The 19,131-nt window shown below is 36.4% G+C and overlaps 1 protein-coding gene across 1 annotated transcript in view; it reads right to left on the bottom strand.

Annotated features, from left to right (window-relative positions):
* The window catches only part of CADM2 (cell adhesion molecule 2), a gene marked incomplete at its 5' end in the record, with an annotated part of 228,658 nt that extends 215,204 nt beyond the window's left edge, over positions 1-13,454 (bottom strand). Inside the window, one exon of the mRNA XM_059820833.1 lies at positions 13,421-13,454. Within this exon, the coding sequence (XP_059676816.1) occupies positions 13,421-13,454 (34 nt within the window). The remainder of the gene's footprint in view (positions 1-13,420) is intronic.
* Between the last annotated feature and the right edge of the window lie 5,677 nt (positions 13,455-19,131).

Genomic DNA, 19,131 nt, shown 5'->3' with positions numbered 1-19,131 from the left:
TTAAGTATTGTATTCAACACAAAAATAGAGGAAAAGATGCGCTAATTAATCTAGCCAGAAACTGCATTTAAAGTCTCTCATGATGTGATATATAAGGTTTCATAACTTTTTTTAACGAAGGCTGATGATATCAGTGTAAACCAACAGACTTTCAGAGGTGGGAAGAAGGATATTCCCAGTACCCTCAGCAGTGCTAAATACTGTTCCAGTAGCAAATCTAATGAAATAATTTTTATCAGAAGGAAAGACTTTGGCTTTCCAGCTTGGAACCAGCTACAGGACATGCCAATAACTTTTGCTCCTGGCCTCTTTTCTGGCCCAAGCATGGGGAAAGCATCTTAAAGACAGTCTAAGCAGGAGAAGCACTATGTCAAGACCATAACAGATTCCTGTACCACCTATGAGACACACAGACACAGAAGCTAGCTGAAGCAGCTAGCGTGAGTGTAGTCTGTTATATACAACATATCTCAATACTATACTATGTTTTGTCCTTTCGCAACTTTGTTCCGTAAATGCAAAAATCTATGTTTTTAAGTAAATATACCCTTTTACTCATAATCTTGCATTCTAATAAGCTAAGTAAATGATCTGACAGACAAGATATTAATCTCTCCTGGTTATTGGCACGCTGGAACAGGTGTTGAGCTCCCCACGACACCACACCAAGTTATTGACAGGGTAACAAGTTGTGCCTCCCCAGGAGCAGCAAGCCTGGTTGTGAGTGATACTGCATGTATTCAAAGAGGAAAAATCACTCCCTGGTTGTCACGGATCACTGTGAAAACTCTACAACAGAGAGCATGCCTGAATCCTAAGAATTCCCAAAGGAAGGTATTATAACATAAAATAATGCTATGAATGCCTGAAAAAAAAGAAAAATATATAATCATTTTAAAGGCCATTACTGATGCACTGATAAACCAGAGAGTGTGACTAACAAGCATACCGGTAACAAATTACAGACTAGGATTTGTGATATATGTAGCATGTTGGAAGACTATGGAAGATACATTTAGGCACTTGTAGAATTCTATGCAAAAAGGTGCAAAAACCAGGAAATGTCCAAGAAAGTCCTTTAAAGATACACAGCTTGGCCAAATACAATACTGCTGGATATGTAGCACAAAGAATTACTATAGGTACTTAGTATACAGATAAATTAACAAGCCAACTACAGAGTGAATGAAAAATACCCAGCAGAAAATTATAATAATAATAAGGATGCATAAAACCACCTATCAGGAAATTATTATATATGAAGTATAGCTGTAGTTTAGATTACATTAGACATAATTTGTATTTTTTGAATCCCACTGCTTGTGGTTTTATCACCACTAAACAGCATTATACTTGCTAAATATCAGTTGTCTTGACTAAAACACCCTACCTAATAAATCCACCATCAAGTCATCTCATGTAGATCGGCAAGGGTAAGTGAATTTGTTCCCTGGAAATGAGCAGGAAGAGGTAAAAGAAGGGATCAGAAACTCTGGTATAGTCAGCTGAGACCAGCAAATTAATACGAAGTTAACAAACATAGATCAGTCAAGTCTAATCTGATTGCTGGCAGACAATAGAAATTTGGTAGCTTAATCTTAAATGTGTTAGAATGAGATCCCATATACACAGCATGTAAATTAGGCAGAAGATACCAGCACAGGAAATGTGGGAACTTGCTTACGAGAGATGGTGTTAGGCTGGAGCTGAAAGGAAGAAGAGACTTGAGGGAATTCATTAATGCTTGTGCTTTTTTCAAGGACTTTGCTTCATTATTTCTTTTTTATATTAATAATAATTTTATTAACAGGCAGCATGAATTAATGACAAAATCTTCAAAGGTATCATTCAAATAGAAGAGCACTGGTACATCTCATAGAAAGTACTGGACAGCCTTTAGGACTACAGTAATAGAAATGAGAAAAAAAGCCTTGTACTTGGGGATTAAAAATTGACTAGCTGAGAACAACCGAGATGGAAGAAGACACGTTTTCTCATTTATCACTGGATGACTATGAACGACCAATATGAAGCAGCTTGAAAGAGAGCAGTCATAAGACAAGCCAGTTGAAGTATTTCTGGTAGATGCAGGAAGGCTTGATAGAAAAGATGGGGTGAGCCCAGGTAAAACATTGCAGACCATTCTGCTCACTTTGTTCAACAGCAGCCAGTTCACACTGCAACACACCAGAAAGTATAATGTAGCCCAGGCCATCCTGGAAAGAGAAGAGACTGAAAAATACCTGGCTGTCTAACCAAAATGAAGACTTAGAGAAGAGATGATAGTTATCTGCGTATTACTCATGGAGATTAAAAACGAGGAGGAAGAAGATGATCAGTTTACAATTACAGATAATCTTGGCATAAGAAAAAGTTATGTGAATAAACTGCTTCTAGAAATTAGAAGAGCGTGCCTGACAATTGCAAGGGAAGGGTTCACAGTTTCCCTAATCATAAAACTAGCTGAGGAGGAAAACAAATCAAAACCAAACAAAACAGAAAAAACCCACCAAAAAACCAACCGAACAACCAAAAAAACCAGCTTTTCAGAACGCATATATGGAGGAGGTAATAGGTGATGCCTATAAAAAGAGACTGGATTTGATCAAGAATGTCTTTTATAGCTGTCCACATTCCTCAAGACCACACACAATTTCCTTTTAAAAAGCAGCCAAACGGCTAGAATACTGTACCTCAAAAAGTCAATCAAATTCATGTCCTCTGGAAAACATGTTACATTCTTCAGGTAAGACTGACAAGTTTCCAGCCGAAATCTCTGATACGACATCTTATTTTAAGGAATTGTCATGGGAAATAATGCTTTTCTTTTCACAGAAGCATTAAAGAAAGTAAAATTTGTTTTTAAAAAGGTAAAGTTATAAATAGTTGCCACTAACCTACACAAATGACTGAATATATTTTGAAAGATATTTAGACCAAATCAAGATGGTAGCTGAATATAGGAGAATGAGTAATAGAAGATTACGAAACTGCCTCCTGTGTTACTGGAACATACCAGAAGGAAAGAAAAAAGCCGAAGAAAAGAAGGAGGAAAGGACCAGGAAAACATGCTATATTGGTCAGCAGGCAAGGTGGATACAACTGTACAGCAGGGGTGGAAGCTGTCCGAAAGTAAATGGAAGGGAAATGCCGGCAGAGCACGTTATGTGCATTTCCCTGACGTTGGAACATGCTTCCTAGCTGGTGTCCCAGAAACCAGAAATTTGTAATGTCTCAACAGTGCTACAAGGCCCACTTTTTCTCCTGAGCTTCTGGAGAGAGAAAAAGCCAAAGATCATAGGAATTTTATTATGTCTGCTCTGGAGAAGCATTTATTTTACTTGTCTGCCTCTTGGGGAACATTTATTGTTGGAGTGGGATGGGCAGTCCATTACGATAATCATTACAAAAATTAAATTCTGTAAGAGAAGCCCAACCATAGGAGGAAAGTCTATTCATGCTATTCATTTCTGTACATAACATTATCTGAAAAGAATGTTAAATTATTAGCTCATTAGTTTTTTACACTTGTAAATTCCTAAAATGTAAATGGACATCAACACAGGGATTGATATTCTGCCTTCATTTCTGAGCTGCTACTTGCGAAGCGTTAGCTGACACCCTTTACATTTCCAGAAATCAGTGAAAAATAAATACAATAAGTACTATCCCCCAAAATGAATGAAAACAAATACTTCTGAAAGAAAACTAAGGACAGAAAAAAAGGGACTGCAGAAAACAGACATCTTGAATCTACTAAGTATGGCATGAAAAGCGGAAGTTTCTACCTTGAGAAACTTAGGGTTATGTATAATTGCTTCTAAATCCAGCTACAACAAATACTTTAAGTACTTCTCCAGATGCACCACACACAACATGTATTATGTATGTATATAGAAATAAGAATAATAGAAAAAAGATATGAATAGAAAAGCCAGCCCTCACAAATGAAAAAGGGTTTCAGTACTCTCAGCAACAGTTAACAAATGAGAAGCGAGCCTGTGGGAGACCAGTTGGATGTATTGTATTGTGTACAGGTACTGATATAAATCAGGAGTCTATAGTCTTATCTTTGCTTACCCAATCTAAACCAGCACAGTTAGGAAAGCCAGAATTTGGCAAACTGACAGTGACTTCTAATAGCAGCTGTAAGACACAAGAGGAACTGCAAAGTCCAGGTTGAACCTCTACTGCTGACTGCTGCAAAGGCCCGCTGCATTTGGAGCCATCACACACTATTCCTTTCCATTGCCCTCTTTCCAGTGTTTCCCTCCCTTCTGAAATCTTCACTTAATTTTATTTTGAACTCCTTAATTCTCTTGCTCATTTCCCTTTGAAGGATTTTTGTCAAGTTACAGCATTTTAAAGATTTTTATCATATTTTATAAACCACATAATAAATTTAGAAGGTTGTTAGGTTGGAATCATGACTTCTGGTTTGTTTTTAGCTCTTTAGGGAACAGAATGCTGATGCAAAAAATGAAAGATCCAACATTTACACTGTTTTTTCTTTATTACTAAAACTTTTATTAGTTTCAGAGATGTCATTGTAAGTGTTCACCACAAAAAAAAAAAAAAAAAAAATTATCTATTATCATTACAGTATTTAGCTTCTGGACCTGATTTCATAGAATCTGCCTCCTAAAAAGGAAATCCTAAGATTTTCTTTTTCCTGGGGTACTGGTACTGACATACTTTCAGCTACAGCAATCTGTGAAGAACAGGAACACACTTGTTCATCTGTTTAGCTTTCCGAGAGCCAGCAACAGTTTCCAAAACATAAATGACTTAGGTTCCTACTGAAATTTGCAGTTATTGGCAATAGGCCAAATAGAGTTCTGGGTCTTTTACTTGAGCTGAGAAGCCGCATAAAGGCAATATGATGTAGCTAGCTAGTTTTTGTAAGAGATGAAATTCACTTTATCAGCTTAATGGAAAAGGAGTTGGTGTTCTGTAATCAGGTGAGTAGTGAGTGAAGATGTTAATTCAGAATCAACAACCTAAGGTGCATGGTAAGTGAACACTTCATATTTCTCTCCATCTCTAATGATCCACCAGATCTTGCAGTCAATAGATCCACATGAATAATCCCGTGATTGTTTCTAATCAGACCAGATTTTTGAGGTAGTTTTGCATGATCAGCACAGGAACAAAAATCCCTACATAGTACTCTGCTCAAGTGTTTTCCGCTAACGTTCCCTTATATGCAGTCCATAATCTAATTAAAATGTGAGGAAGACCTTGAAGTTATTAGCCCTTGAAGGAATCCCAGAGTAACACAGAGCATAATGCTTACTTACAAAGAAATTCTAGAGATCCTCTATAGAACAATGGGAGCACACAGGGAAAAGTCTTAACTTCCTTTCTTCTGTTCCTATGCCTGAACCAAGAAACGAAGCTAGTATTAACATAAAGCACCAAACATTAGCAGCAAAAGTGAATCTTCAGCCATTTAAACACCATGTGTTTCACTGACTGCTGTCAGTGAATTAAAACACTGTCAGTATTATAACAAATTCTCTGGAGATCTGATCTCACACAGAGATTTAAGAAGCGGATCTTGAGAACTCAGCTAATGCGGAGAATCAGTGTTAAGTGCTATGTTTTTCAAAAGAGCATTTGAGAAAAAAGTCTTTCCTTTTATTTAAAAGCACTCTTCTCTCCACTTTCTTTGGTTAAAAAAGCATATTGGAACAAAGCCAAGCCTGAAAGAAAAGCCTCTGTTTTAAAAAGCATCTATAACTATCAACAGAGAAGTAAAAATCAGTGATTGTGGGTTTGCTGTAACCCGTACACCAACTGTATAATTTCTCCAGTCTTTAGGTATTATCATCAAATACCTTTTCTCAGAAATCAGAAATTTCATCTCAATAGAAGTCAAGGAATTTAGATATTTGGGACAAAGAGAAGTCCACAGCCTGCTTCAGAGCAGCAGCTCCATCCAACTGCCAGATATTAGGAAGTCAAGCCCGCCTATTCCACAGCACATACAAAATACAGTGAACACAACCTGGGCACTCACTATATCCTTTTCATTGTGCTTAAATAAAAAGTCTAGACTCTGAAGCAAAGTGTTTTGCCTGGCTGGAATCTGATAATTGATTTCATTGAGCCAGCACACAGCAATATGTGTCTGTGCCTCATGTGTTCACGATATTTTCATATCCAAAATGCAATGCACTGCCTATGAAAATTCTTTGCAGATAGCCATAAAGGCTCAATGCTCAATACCACGACCAGATTTACAACAGTACATCCATTCAGACAGCAAATAAAGCAACTAAATTTCCAGCAGAGTTCTATTCAGGTATGACAAGCTCTCCTAATATGCTGCTTTTGACAGTCTGGTCCCAAATACTTAACAACCAAACGAGGGCAGACAAATTGAAAAAAAAGCAATCAGAATTTGTATTAACCATTGGGAGGGAAGAGTTGCCTATCTGAAAGTTGGGGAATAAGAACTGACAAAATGCTTTAGTTGAGGATAACTGGGTCCACTTCAAAAGGGAACATCCTCCCTAGAGTCCCTCTCCCATTAACTGTGTTGCACTTCACAAGAATGAAAACAAACATTATCTTACTCCACCTCAAACTCTTCTACACTGGTTGTTAAACTATTTAGTCAATAAATGACTGACGTGTTGGCTCAGTGTAGATGTCTCTCAAATGAAAAGGGCATGTCAAGAGCAATAGCCTGCCCCTACTGATCTCTTTTCAGTGAGGCTTTGTACTTTCCTTTGCTGTTTCTGTGTTGCTAGAGGTGCTTTATTCCATGGTGACCTACAATTTTAATGAGGATGTTATATTACCAAAACTATTAATAGTTGCTTTGTTTACATCTCTTCTGGAAAACATACCAAAATAAAATGCATTAAAAGCAGTAAAGAGGACATACAGGCTTGTATTACTGCTGTTTCCAGTGCTGCTAACACAGTCCCTCAATCTAAGAAAGGACAAACTAATTCATGTTTTGGCAGTCTCCTTGGTATGCAGCAGAACTTGGGACCTTGAATGGCAGAAGGATTCTGGCTAGAACTACAATGGTGTGCATTTGTACTGTGTAGACACAACATTATGTAGAAATATCAGCTGTCCCAGTATTGGAAAGATCTTTGCTAGGGCCAAGTATTTCCCAGATATAATTGCAAAGGGTAAAGAGCAGTCAGCAACTTTGTTAAGAACTATTATCATCATTATGATTCCAGCTTTCTCCTTCCAAGGATCAGCTAAAGTGTGTAAAGAAAAAAATTATAGCAACGTATTTCGTGAATCTTCTAAAAAAAACCTCAGAACTCAGGCATCTGCTTTCTCTTTCAAATCTCTTTTCACAAATGGCATATATATTTTGCTGAAGTAGATATATACAATTTTTTGAGAGACTAATGTAATGATAATGTTTTATATTATCTGATGGAAAACTGAAACTATGAAATAACCTATTATCTTGATCTAACGTGAACTTTTGCCTTTAGGAGGATTTAAAAAAAAACAACAACAAAATCCAACACATTTTTATGTTTAGAGACTAACCATTAAATTGAAAATTCCATACTCTTTTCACCAAAATAGAACAAGAACTGGAGAAAAACAGTAACAATTGCCTACCTAAACTCATTTCTCAAATACCTGTTCCTCTGTAAGTGTTGACAGCAAAAGTGTGCAAGGAGGAGCAATAGGTTTCATGTATGCTTTCACAGTCCTTCTGCACTCTTAATATGGTCATTTTCAAACCTTTTTTTTTTTCTTTTTCTGTGCACTCTCTTCACAGACAAGCATCAAATTTTGTTCTTCATCACCAGTTTCCTCCCCATCAGAACCACTGAATATGAGAAAAGTCTGGCCTTAAGTGCCATGAGAAATCACAGAGGAAAACCGTAGCAGACCTAGGAATGAAATCCAGACCTTTCAAACTCACAAGTTTAGCCATGGGACATGATTTAATCAGCAGAGAAAAGCACTGGACCTCCGAGGTTACATACTGGAAGCAATGAGTAAACTACAGGGGAGGGAATACCGAAGATACAGTAAAGGAATGGTTATTAAGGCTTCATTGGCTTTGTTGTTCTCCCCCGCAAAGTACAATCATTTACAAATACCAAAAGTGCTTTTACTACCTTAAAGTGAAAATTCTACCTTTAGAAGGTGAAATTATATTTTGAATAAAAATATCAGAAGAAGAGTTTACAAAGAAGAGCTCCTTTATTTCAATAGCACTAGAATATCTGAAAAATTTCAATCAAGCTTCAGATCATGCTATGCTACTACAACAGCCTTGGCAAGTTTTTTGTAATGACCTTGTATTAAAGGTGGAATCTGACAGGTTTTCATTTCTACATGTCTCAATGGTGAAAGCTTGTAACCATAAATAAATGCTCTTTCAAACTACTGAGAGTTATGGAGTTTCCCTAGGCTCTATATTGGATTCACACTTTCAATATCTATACGCTTCCACTAGTTTGTATTTTTTGCCGTAATGTTGCAGTGCGTCATTTTTATACAGATGATACCCTGATTTATCTATCCCTCAATAGAGAAAACTCTGTGACAGCAGAGCTAATGCCTGACTGATGTTAATAACTGCATAGCTCAGAACTTTGTGAAAATAATGCAAATAAGACAAATAGCAGTATTTGTGTCTCCTTTGTGTACATTTATTTCATCCTGTTCCTAACATGGACAGCTGCTGTGTTACTTGCTTGATTTCAGGGTACTTTTACCTTGAATGAGAAATACGCTTGGCTAATTACATATACTGAAAAAAGGATCTAAACTGTAGGTCTTCCATACAGGGAATTCTGGTCAATACAATTTATCCTTGTTTGTCTGGTTTTCAGTCAAAAAACCGGGATTACTTAAACCTATTACTTACCAAGATGACAAATACTTATGTAGAGCAATGCAATAATCTTTATCATATGCTGTAAGAAAATCAAAGAGATGGCTGGGTAGAACGTGATCATTGATGGAGATCTGGTGAAGTCTTGAGAAACAAACTGATCCCTAACTAAAAGATAATGAGAGTCATTGCACAACTACGCAGGCAATAACAGGGTATATTTGTACAACATTCTTCACACGATCCCTCCTGACTTAAACTTCAAATAAGCTGATACCAATTTCATTGACATAATGAGAACAAACAAAATAAATCAAGTGAATAAAGTCCACAGTGATCTTTGCCTCTTGGATAAGATGCATTTAGAGAGTGTATCAAACTGCTATGATGATTTATATTAGAGATTGAGATGTATGCTTTAAGTAGTGTCGCTAAAGCTAAATTCAGTCTTATGTTTCTGAAGGAAAATCAGTTTCCTCGTTCAAAGCAAAGCAGAAACAACATACCTCTGCATTTGTAGAACAGAGCACTGAAAGAAAAAAGTGATTTACAATAGAACTCAAAAATAAGGACAATTTCTTTGGGACACATATGCAATACAAGTGAAGAAAAAGATGCATCTCAAAAATCTCCTGGATATCCAACAGGCTACAGAAACTAGTACTGTTAGTATCAAACTTGTGAGGAAAGTGAAATAGAGTTAAAAGCATTTACAGTACTTAAGTGTGTAGCATTAAGTCTGAAAAAAGTTTGAAGGCATCAACAGGACAGCCCCTAGAACCCACAGAAATACAGCTTTTACAACAGTTTTGGAGAGAGAATATAGTATTGTGTATATATAGACTGAGTGGGTAGTACGGTAGTACTTTGTGATGAGAAGCAGTGGGACCATGGTATGAATGTTACTTCTCCCTGAGAAAATTAAAAATAGAACTTCATACATAGCTAAAATGGGGAAAAGGAGCATTGCAGAAATAGCTACTAATCCACCATGTTTTTATATAGATTGGATAGTACGAATCCTGCAACGTTAAGGCAGTTACATCCTCCCCTCTGCAAAAAGACTCTTCTTGGGAATTTCACTGTTTCTAATCTGTGGGCCTCAGGAGTCTCAGGAAAAGGAAGGAATGTTGTACTTCTCAACAAGCAGATGATAAGAGATCTTTCTGGAGAACTTGCTTTCTCCTCCTTCAACAGCAGTTGGCCTTCATAATCTCCGTTTTTTTACAGGGAGTTGTCATATTCATTCCCAATGCCAAAAAAACTATCAGAAATTCCTATTTAAATTTTGAAGGGTTATAAAGTCAAGTGTCTAACTTCATGAGGTTAGTGGGGCAGCTCTGGAAATAACTTTTTAAATAGCAGCTGACACGGAGCACATCAGAGAATTGAAAACATGGAGCGCAGAACTCCATTCCTCAACTAATTACATTTGAATGAATACACTCGCCTCTGTCTTTCACCTGCTGACTGAAAATTGACACGCTATTAGCAGCTCTGATAAGACCACTGAGCCTGGAAACCATAGTTAACTGCTGCCAGAAGATATCTGAAATAATATTGTCACCAAAAAGTCACAACAGCCCTTCTTAAGAGGTCAAGAGGTCTTCAAACTGGTGTTTTGATAGCGGAAATGCTAATTTACAGAGCTCAAGTTGAACAAATCTCATCTGGTGCATTAAGAAACAGTCCTTAAAATATTCATGCACTGAAAGAACTCCAGTCAGATGGTCTGAGATTTTTAGGTGGCATCTTTGGTTTCTGCTTCATCAAATTCAGTGCTATGAATGACTATTTTCATGTTTAATTTTACCCCTTACTCTTTCAAATCCTGATGAACTAGAGTTCTTGGAAATATCACAAGTATTCTGTCCAGAACATAAGTGTCCTGTGGCAGCATCCACCCAAGGTAGTCCAAAGTAAGATCCTTCCTTCTATGCAAAATCCAAGTATTTACCCTTTCTGGAGACCACCAAAAATTTTCATGCAGTTTCTACTAGGTAATGGAAAGTATAAAAAAGAAATAAGAAAACAATGGTAAAATAAAGCAATGAGAGCGCAAATCTAACCAGGAGCTGTGGAATCTCTGACCCTTGAGATACTTCAATTTGACTGGATGGCTCTGAGCAACTAGATCTAAGTAGGCCTTATTTACACAGGTGGCTAGATCCAGATGACCTGCAAACCAGATGACCTTCCAACCTAAACTAAGTGGTACAAAGTAAGGGTAAACTAGAAGTTCAACAGCTGCTTTACACCACTTAATGCAAACAGCCTTCAACAAAGTCCAAGAAAATACTTAAGAAAAGAGCACTGAATGCAATGTTTGAGAGCAAGGGCTCTCCTGTTCTGTTTATAGACAATCCCACAAGGAGCGGGAGAGAAGTTGGAGAGCAGCAGGAGTTTTCTCATGCTAACAAAGCACAAAGAAAATTTCAAGACAGGTGGTCTCGTAGAACATCACCTACTAACAAGCTCTGGAACCCTCAGATCTCAGGGCAGGCATGAGTGTCAACTTCACCTTGCTGAAAATGGCAGCACAAATTCCAAACTTTCAGAAAGGAAAGATGAAGATCCATAAATAGGAGCATAGTCGTAAGAGTGCTGGATTTCAGGGAGACAAATGCTGAAAGAGAAACTCCTCTTGCAGCAAAGCATTCCCTCAGTTGTGAGTTCCCATTTTCAATGCCGTATTAGACAACTGCTTGCCAGTTAAGTGTTTATGATACTTCAAAAGGAGGAACAGATCCTTCTTTACTGCTTAGACAGAGCAATGTGAAAAGCAGTAAGACATCAGCTACTTTATGTCTTCCACCACAGGAGATTACAAGATGGGTCCTATGCTTTTGGTAAAAGATGGAGCTATTGCAGGACTGAATTCCTTGTGGATATTGGGTACCTTCGTTACAGGGCTGTTCAACACCAAAGGAAAAGCTGATGACTTCTTAAAGGCACAGTGCAACTGAGCAAGAGAACTCCAAAGATAATGCATAGCTACAGATTATGAGATTTTCTCTTATCACAGTGTCAAACCCAGTTTACTATATATAGTTTCAGCTGTTCATAAAATATGCATGTGCACTTCTGAAATAAGGGTGTGTTCATGTTCACAGATGAGTGAGGCCCATGAGTACTTCTGACTCATTTTATAATTCCTGTGCCTCCAGGGCAGTTTCTGTTTGAATGGCAATATATGGGTACATGAAGTAATTGCTGAATACTGATGAGATTATGCTTATCTGTGCTGAAAGTTTGCTTCTATGGATATGTTCTGGTTTTGTTTGGGTTTTTTGCTGATTATGAAGGTCTTAAATTGTTTGGGTTTTTTGCTGATTATGAAGGTCTTAAATGCTTGAACACTGTCACACAGCATCACAGCTGTGTACATGACAGTACAGAAAAAAGTAAAGCAAACGTCATAGCATGCGCGGACAAATATGTGAATTCGACTTTATCCACCCCCCTCACTCATGACATCCAATGCATGCAAAGTTTCTAAGAAAAAAAATTTATAAAAAGTCATGCAAGGGTTTAAAAAAACCTGAGCTGTATTTTAATTATTGATTTAATTATTCTAATACATAAACACCATCAGCTGGCTGTGTTTTCTTTGAGTGTTATTATTGTTCTACATCTTCAAGCTAGATGATGTATATAATTGGACTTAACAAACACTGTGAATATGAGAGTTCTTAACTTCCGAACAGTATGTAACCAAGCATAAATATTTGCCTTAAAATCTGATGTTTAATAATCAAACTCAACTTTGTCTACCAGAAATGCTAAACAAATTTTAGTATAATATCTCTTTTCAGGATTTTATATGAAAATATATGTTCATATATATATACACACACATACGTATATATACACGTGTATGCATACATTTATATGTACATGCAAGTAAAAATACACCCTTCAGGTTACATTTGCTACATCACTGCTTCATTGAAATTCAGGAAATGGTTTAAGGCACAACTGACCTTACATGATTAGTTCTGAAAGGTTTACTTCTTTGTCACACTGACTTGTGACAATCACCTTGCTGCTCTGAAGTCATAAATCTCTGTAGAGATTATAGTATGCCTCTGTATATATTGGTATGCTATCAGAAACAGTGATGATCATTTTATACTAGTGTGAAAAGATGGGGAGACACTTATGTTCATTGTTCTCTGTTCAGATATTTATGACTATGTCTAGAGATAAAAAATATAAATTACATTTACATTTTTATGAGCATTTTTATGTAATGCCTTAATTTCAATTAAAATGCCGTCAATATCCCTACATTACTATAATGCAAGTCAGAAATCTAACTACAATGCACTTGGTTTTATCTTCTTCCTAAAAACTTCCTAGATTAAAACAATTAACAAAATACAGTATGAGTAGTGGTGACTGATAAACAATGAAAGTAGTCTGCACTTAGGGGCAGTTACAAAATTGTAAAAACCTAATCTATTATACCGTAAGATCTAAAAATATCTTTCTTGGTTTTGAGAAGCAGAAAAAAACTTGTGAGAAAATGCGTGGGCTGCAGAACCATGCAATGCAAATTGAAGAGTGCAGGCAGAAACTCACCTCTAGCTTTGTTCTTTGTAGCAGCCACTGGAAGCAAGGAAAAGATTGCACAAGAAGAGAACAAAGATAGATTAGACAGAAGTTTGAGCAAGTAGAAATACAGAAAATTTTATCACTATCGATTCAAAGCTAACAAACACCGTTTCTAGGATTATTTGACCTGTTTGTTTGAGACACTACAGTTCTATGAGATAGTTCAGATCTATGATTCTGTTAGAAGACCTGTGTTGAGAATTTAGAAAATATATCACAAAACACACTCAAAAAGCATGGCAAGGAGTGCAGAAAAGTCATGGACCATTAATTGCAAGTAGGTGAGAGCATATGTATACACATTTGTGAATTCTAAAACTTCAAAAGCACAATTTGCCTTGCCAAAAGTACATTCTGAAGTACCCAAATCTTACACCATTCCCTTGCTCCTATTTCTTGAAACGTCATTCTCCTGGGAAGCTGATGCAAAGAAATATCAGTTAAACTGCAGGTACTCCAATTATTTATAATCTGTGTTATATGATCATTGTTTTTCTTCATTGAAGCCTATACCTTCAGATTGTTCTGGCACCCTAAGGGAACGTGTAAAGCAAAAGGAGCAGACAATATTTTAACAAAGTGACCGGTGTTCAAACTCAGAGAAAAAAGGGGCAGACTATACAGCCTTCCTCGAGTCTCTCAAAGCAACACAGTTTCATGCTATTAGTTCTAAAGGCACAACAGGGTTACAAAAACAATGATAGGAGCTTAAAATGTTCCACTAACATCTGCCCTACAGCCAACATCAACAGAATCATTATTTTCTGTTTTGGGAGGCTCATGGATAATGTTGCTGATATACAGTATTAATCAGAACCCAAAGTGAAAATGGAATCACTCCGTTAGCTGTAAATTACACAAAAGACACTACCTACAACTCTTTAAACTCTCGTATGCACTCTGAAAAAAGCATTAATTCAACAGCATCTTCATGAAAAAAGGTACCTCAGAAAAAAAACTTCTGCTGGCCCTTCTTGTAAGGCACAACTACATTAAGGATTCAAAGGCAGCTATGTTGTGACCAAAAGACAGAAAAAATAAAGGAGAAAGACCAAATCCCCGTTCTGCTCTCTTTGCTTCTCTTGTTCACACTTAAAGGTTTTAAGTTGGGGGTTTTTTTGTTTGTTGGTTTTCTTTTTTTTTTTTGTCTGGTCTGGTGACTCATCAATCTGTCTTTACTAAGACAAGTAAGGAGAGCATGGCAGTGAAGGCCAAGTTGCCACATATGAAGAAATTGCTGAAAAAATTAAACTTCTAACTTTATGAATGTATCCAAAAAATGTCAATTCTCTAGCTTTTTTCCTTGGTTTTGTTTTTAATTTCTTCACTGATCCCTCCTTTACTTCCTGATGCACCATTCTGCATTGCCATCATTCTCCTGGCAGTGACAACAAAATAAAAAAAGCAGTCCCATGATGTCTGAAATCAGCTTTTTTTTTCAAAAAAACAGCTCTGCTTTGGGGAGGTACAACAAATGCAGGTGCTTCTGCAGAGCTCTTTCCACAAGGCTGTTTAACAAGACATATTCACCTGTAAAACAGCCAGTAAATCTTACATGCACTAAAAATCGCTCGCGTAGTAAACAAAATTAATGGTGCCGTTCTAATTTTATAATAAGTGAACAGTTCCTCCTTCATGCAAATATAAGTTGATAATGAATGCATTGAGTTCATCAACTTGTTCATTTTCTTATGCTTCCCCTTTTTTTTCAGTCCTGAGAATTATATCTACATGAACACATGATCACTTCGAGCCAACTTAACAAAGGTCTGGAGGAAACATTCCCCTCCCCCGCCCCCCAGTTATTTAAAAGCAACAGGAGACTTTATACTCACATTAATCATTCAGAATAGAAAGATACATATGTGTGTGTCTCTCTCTCTATATATATAAAAATATGCATTTGAAAAATTATATATGTACTTTAATTGTTCAGAATAAATATATATACACATATATGCATATGTAAATTATATATAATCTATATGTATGGGTACATATATACATGCATATTAATCTACGTGTATGTTTACATATATACATGTATATCAAAAGAATCCAACCATTCTGAGATTAGACAGCTTTATTTTGAAGCATGAGCACTAGATAGAGAATTATTACCTATCATGTATCAGTAAATAAAGAAAAGATATAAATGAGTTTGTACATTATAACTGGAAGTAAGGCAGGTTACTAAGCTTGTTAGACCAATTATAACTCTCTGCAAATCCACTAATAGAGGACTAGATGACAGTAACCTTCTTAAAAATGTCATGTTCAATACTTGTAAGTTTTTCCATTGACAGCATGGTCCAATTACAAGTCAATTCGTAAAGTTCAAACTGAACAACAGCCAAATTAGCTGAAAATGGTCTTTCAGAATATAATTCTGCCTACTGACGGGAACTAGCTGGAGCTGTTTCCATCAACAACCCATCTTTTCGATGCTTAACATGAGAGAAAATTTCCGTTTATTGTTGTCATTGAGGTTGGTATTTCTTTTTCCAAAGGTGAAAGAATTTTTCTCTCTTACCTCTTTACTCTCCTTGTCTCTCTGTGTAAAGAGAAGACAATTCTCAACCTGTATCCAATATGTTTGAAAATTTTCATCCACCTCTTCTTATTATTACTACATGAAAAGTCATAGGAGTAGACATGCATAGATAAATGTTTCAAATGAGCGTCACCAAGACTGAAATTTAGCAGAGGGAGGCTGATCTCTTCGTTCGAGCACTGGATATGAGATAACACAGCTTTTTATGCTACTGAAGTCAGTGACAAAAGACCTGTGGGTTTCATCAAACAACATTATAGTCAAAGGATCTACATTCGCTTTATGTCTTCAGCAAATCAGTTGATTTCTCTGCATTTCACATCACATCATTCTCCTTTTCCCTACCTTGACTTCCTTGCTTGCTGACTGAAGAGACAAGCTCTTCAAGGCAGTGAGACTCCCACTTCTCAAAGTAGTATACTTGTAGAGCACTTATTTGAAACTTCTGTAATACAACTAAAGTGGATTAGGACTGGCTGGTAATAATGAACGGGTACAATGTAACCTGAAACCTGGAATTTACTGTATTTGGCTGGCACTTACTTTATTTGGCTAAATTAACAAGCCAATTAGGAAATAGATAAAAAGGAAAGGCAATGACTTCTGGTATTTCCCTATGTTCATGGATTTCTTTAAAAACCAGAACACATTTACAAGGGCATTTTCCTTTAGTTACTCTGCCTTGTCTTTCTTAGGAAATTGATTTTGGATAGGGAGGCATACTACAGAAAAGTGTGAACAGTGACCTTTGCTGGAATTTAAGGAAGATTTTAAAGACCAGAGAAGAAAGAAAGAAAGACAAAGAGGGAAGAAAGACCATATTCCCAAAAGTCAGTCTGAAAGGCACAACAGAGCTAATAGATTTCTAGGTAAGACTGAGAAAAAAAAAAATCTTCTATTAACCCTTAGTTCTGTTAAGATTAAACAATATTTTATTTTCTGAAGGCTCTTCTGGTCACAGCATATGCAAAACAAAAGGGTTGGCTACTAGGGAAATGTCTGGGAGTGAGAGGATCACAGAGCAGCATGAAGTCAAGGTCACAGATCTCAGGGGAGCCCACTCTGAGGGATCAGGAAAGGGGAGGAAAACTGTGCCAAGTCCTGAATCATGGCAGTTAATTTTCACAGAACTAAGGTTTTTAGGGCATTTCTGCTGTAGCTGTGCTGCTGAAACAATGTTTTTTAAAAATCATTGCCTGAATGTAAAAAGCTGGATTCAAATTTCAAAAACCCTAATATACCCTTGCTTTCAAATATCAATAACATATTGTGCTTTATTTTTCTGTGATATATCTTTCTGACTTCTTGCTTTTTGTATGCCAACAATTGTTAAATTACATTCTTTGATAAATGGTGGCTACAAGTTGTTCAATATTTTCTCCACACTCAGCTGTCTCTATGCTGTTCAATTTTGTGGACATTTTTAGACAGATTTGATATAGCATTTATTTTATTTTTCTCTTATATGTGATTTATTATTCGATTTGGGGTTTTGTCTTTTGTCTTTGGAAAAAGCACGTCCTTCCAATTACTTCAATAGCTCAATAAAAATAAAACCGGGAAAAAGTATTACCCCCAGATGTCCAGCTTACCTAACCTTTTATTTCAGAAAATAAGGAGAAAGAAAAAAGAAAAAGCGAAAGGTTTGAGGTCAGTGCCTTGTACTCATTTCACCTATTACATGTACTAAGATGCAGCTAGAGGAAAAACCAGTACAATATCTAAATGTTATAATGACTAAATAGCTCTTTTCAAGAAAAGAAACAAGATGAAAGTCACACTCATAAAGCACATTTCATTGATTTTCTCCTGAATACAGTAACCTATAGTTCCAGGAAATCTAGAGGTCCTCTCATCTTCAATAAAAAATTAAGATATCAGCAGTCTATAGGAAGGACATATTTATTCATCTGTATTTTTACTGCAGTCTTAAAACCTTCTGTGATCATGGAATACTAAAAATTATCAGAGAAGAAGCATACAGAAAAAAGCCCTCGAACAAAGCAACCGCCCTCCTCCCCAAACACTCCCAACATGTAATGCAGATTTCCAAATTTCAAAAGAAAAGGAGTTATTTTTACACTACTTAAATTTAGAATTTTCTTTTTAATTTGATGATGATGATAACAACTGCATTTTTTTTCCTTCGGATAAACTGATGGATTATCACTGGTCATTTAGGTCACCTAAATGCCAGCTCTGACTCTCTGCCTGGAAAAGCTCCTCTGTGTGACAGAAGGCTTAGCAGGATCATTTTCTCCAGAGAATAATGCAAATTATGAGGCCCTCACAGACTAAGAGACCCATTCAAAGCAAGGATACCAGTATGTGCTGTAATGCAGCATGCTTCACCACCTCCTTTTCAACAACACCATTTTTCAAAAGCCACTGAAGAAAGAAACCACCATCACCACCTGAAATTCTTAGTGGGATTTTGGGTCTCCTGCATTGCTGCCTAGTCTTGAAGAGTGGCCAACAGATTACGGAGAAACATGAGACCTTAGGAGTTCTTTCAGATTAGGATACAGTTTAAAAAACCTAGATACATCCTCAAGGCTAAATTTGTTTACTTTTCATCTTCTGACCTCCCATTTGATTGCCCTTATTAAAATGCCTTTGCATTTTATAGTGAATATTCTTTTTTATATGTAAGTTCTGCACACTCTTCTCATGGAGATTTCTAAAATATCAGTTAGTGGTGTTTGCAGATATAACCAGAATGCACATATTCCTAGATAAGTCTTCATCTCTTTATTTGTATAATCATTAAAGATCTGTGCAGTCATGCATATGCAATTACATAGAAATCAAACATGTGACCTTCTATTATTCTATCTTTGCATCATCCTATCTACAACACAAATTCCTAAGATGACATCAGGTAACTTCCCTCAGAAAGAGATATATTTCGCTTACTAAACTCATTGACAGATCTTTGAAAAAACAAGAACCTTTTTGGTTCTGAGAATTTAATACATTTTTCCCTGAGGGTTTAAGAGAAAAACTACAAATGAATTGGCATGCAAAAAAAGCATGTGGTTTAGCAATGACAAAATTTGATTAATTTCTTTTATTGCAACTATAACATCAAACATGTGTAAAATATAATACATATTGTATTTAT

Source organism: Gavia stellata, chromosome 1 (genome assembly GCF_030936135.1).
Source record: "Gavia stellata isolate bGavSte3 chromosome 1, bGavSte3.hap2, whole genome shotgun sequence".
NCBI classification, from domain to species: Eukaryota; Metazoa; Chordata; class Aves; order Gaviiformes; family Gaviidae; genus Gavia; species Gavia stellata.
Note: the sequence above shows the minus strand (reverse complement) of the source record. Positions and strands in the feature narration are given on the sequence as shown.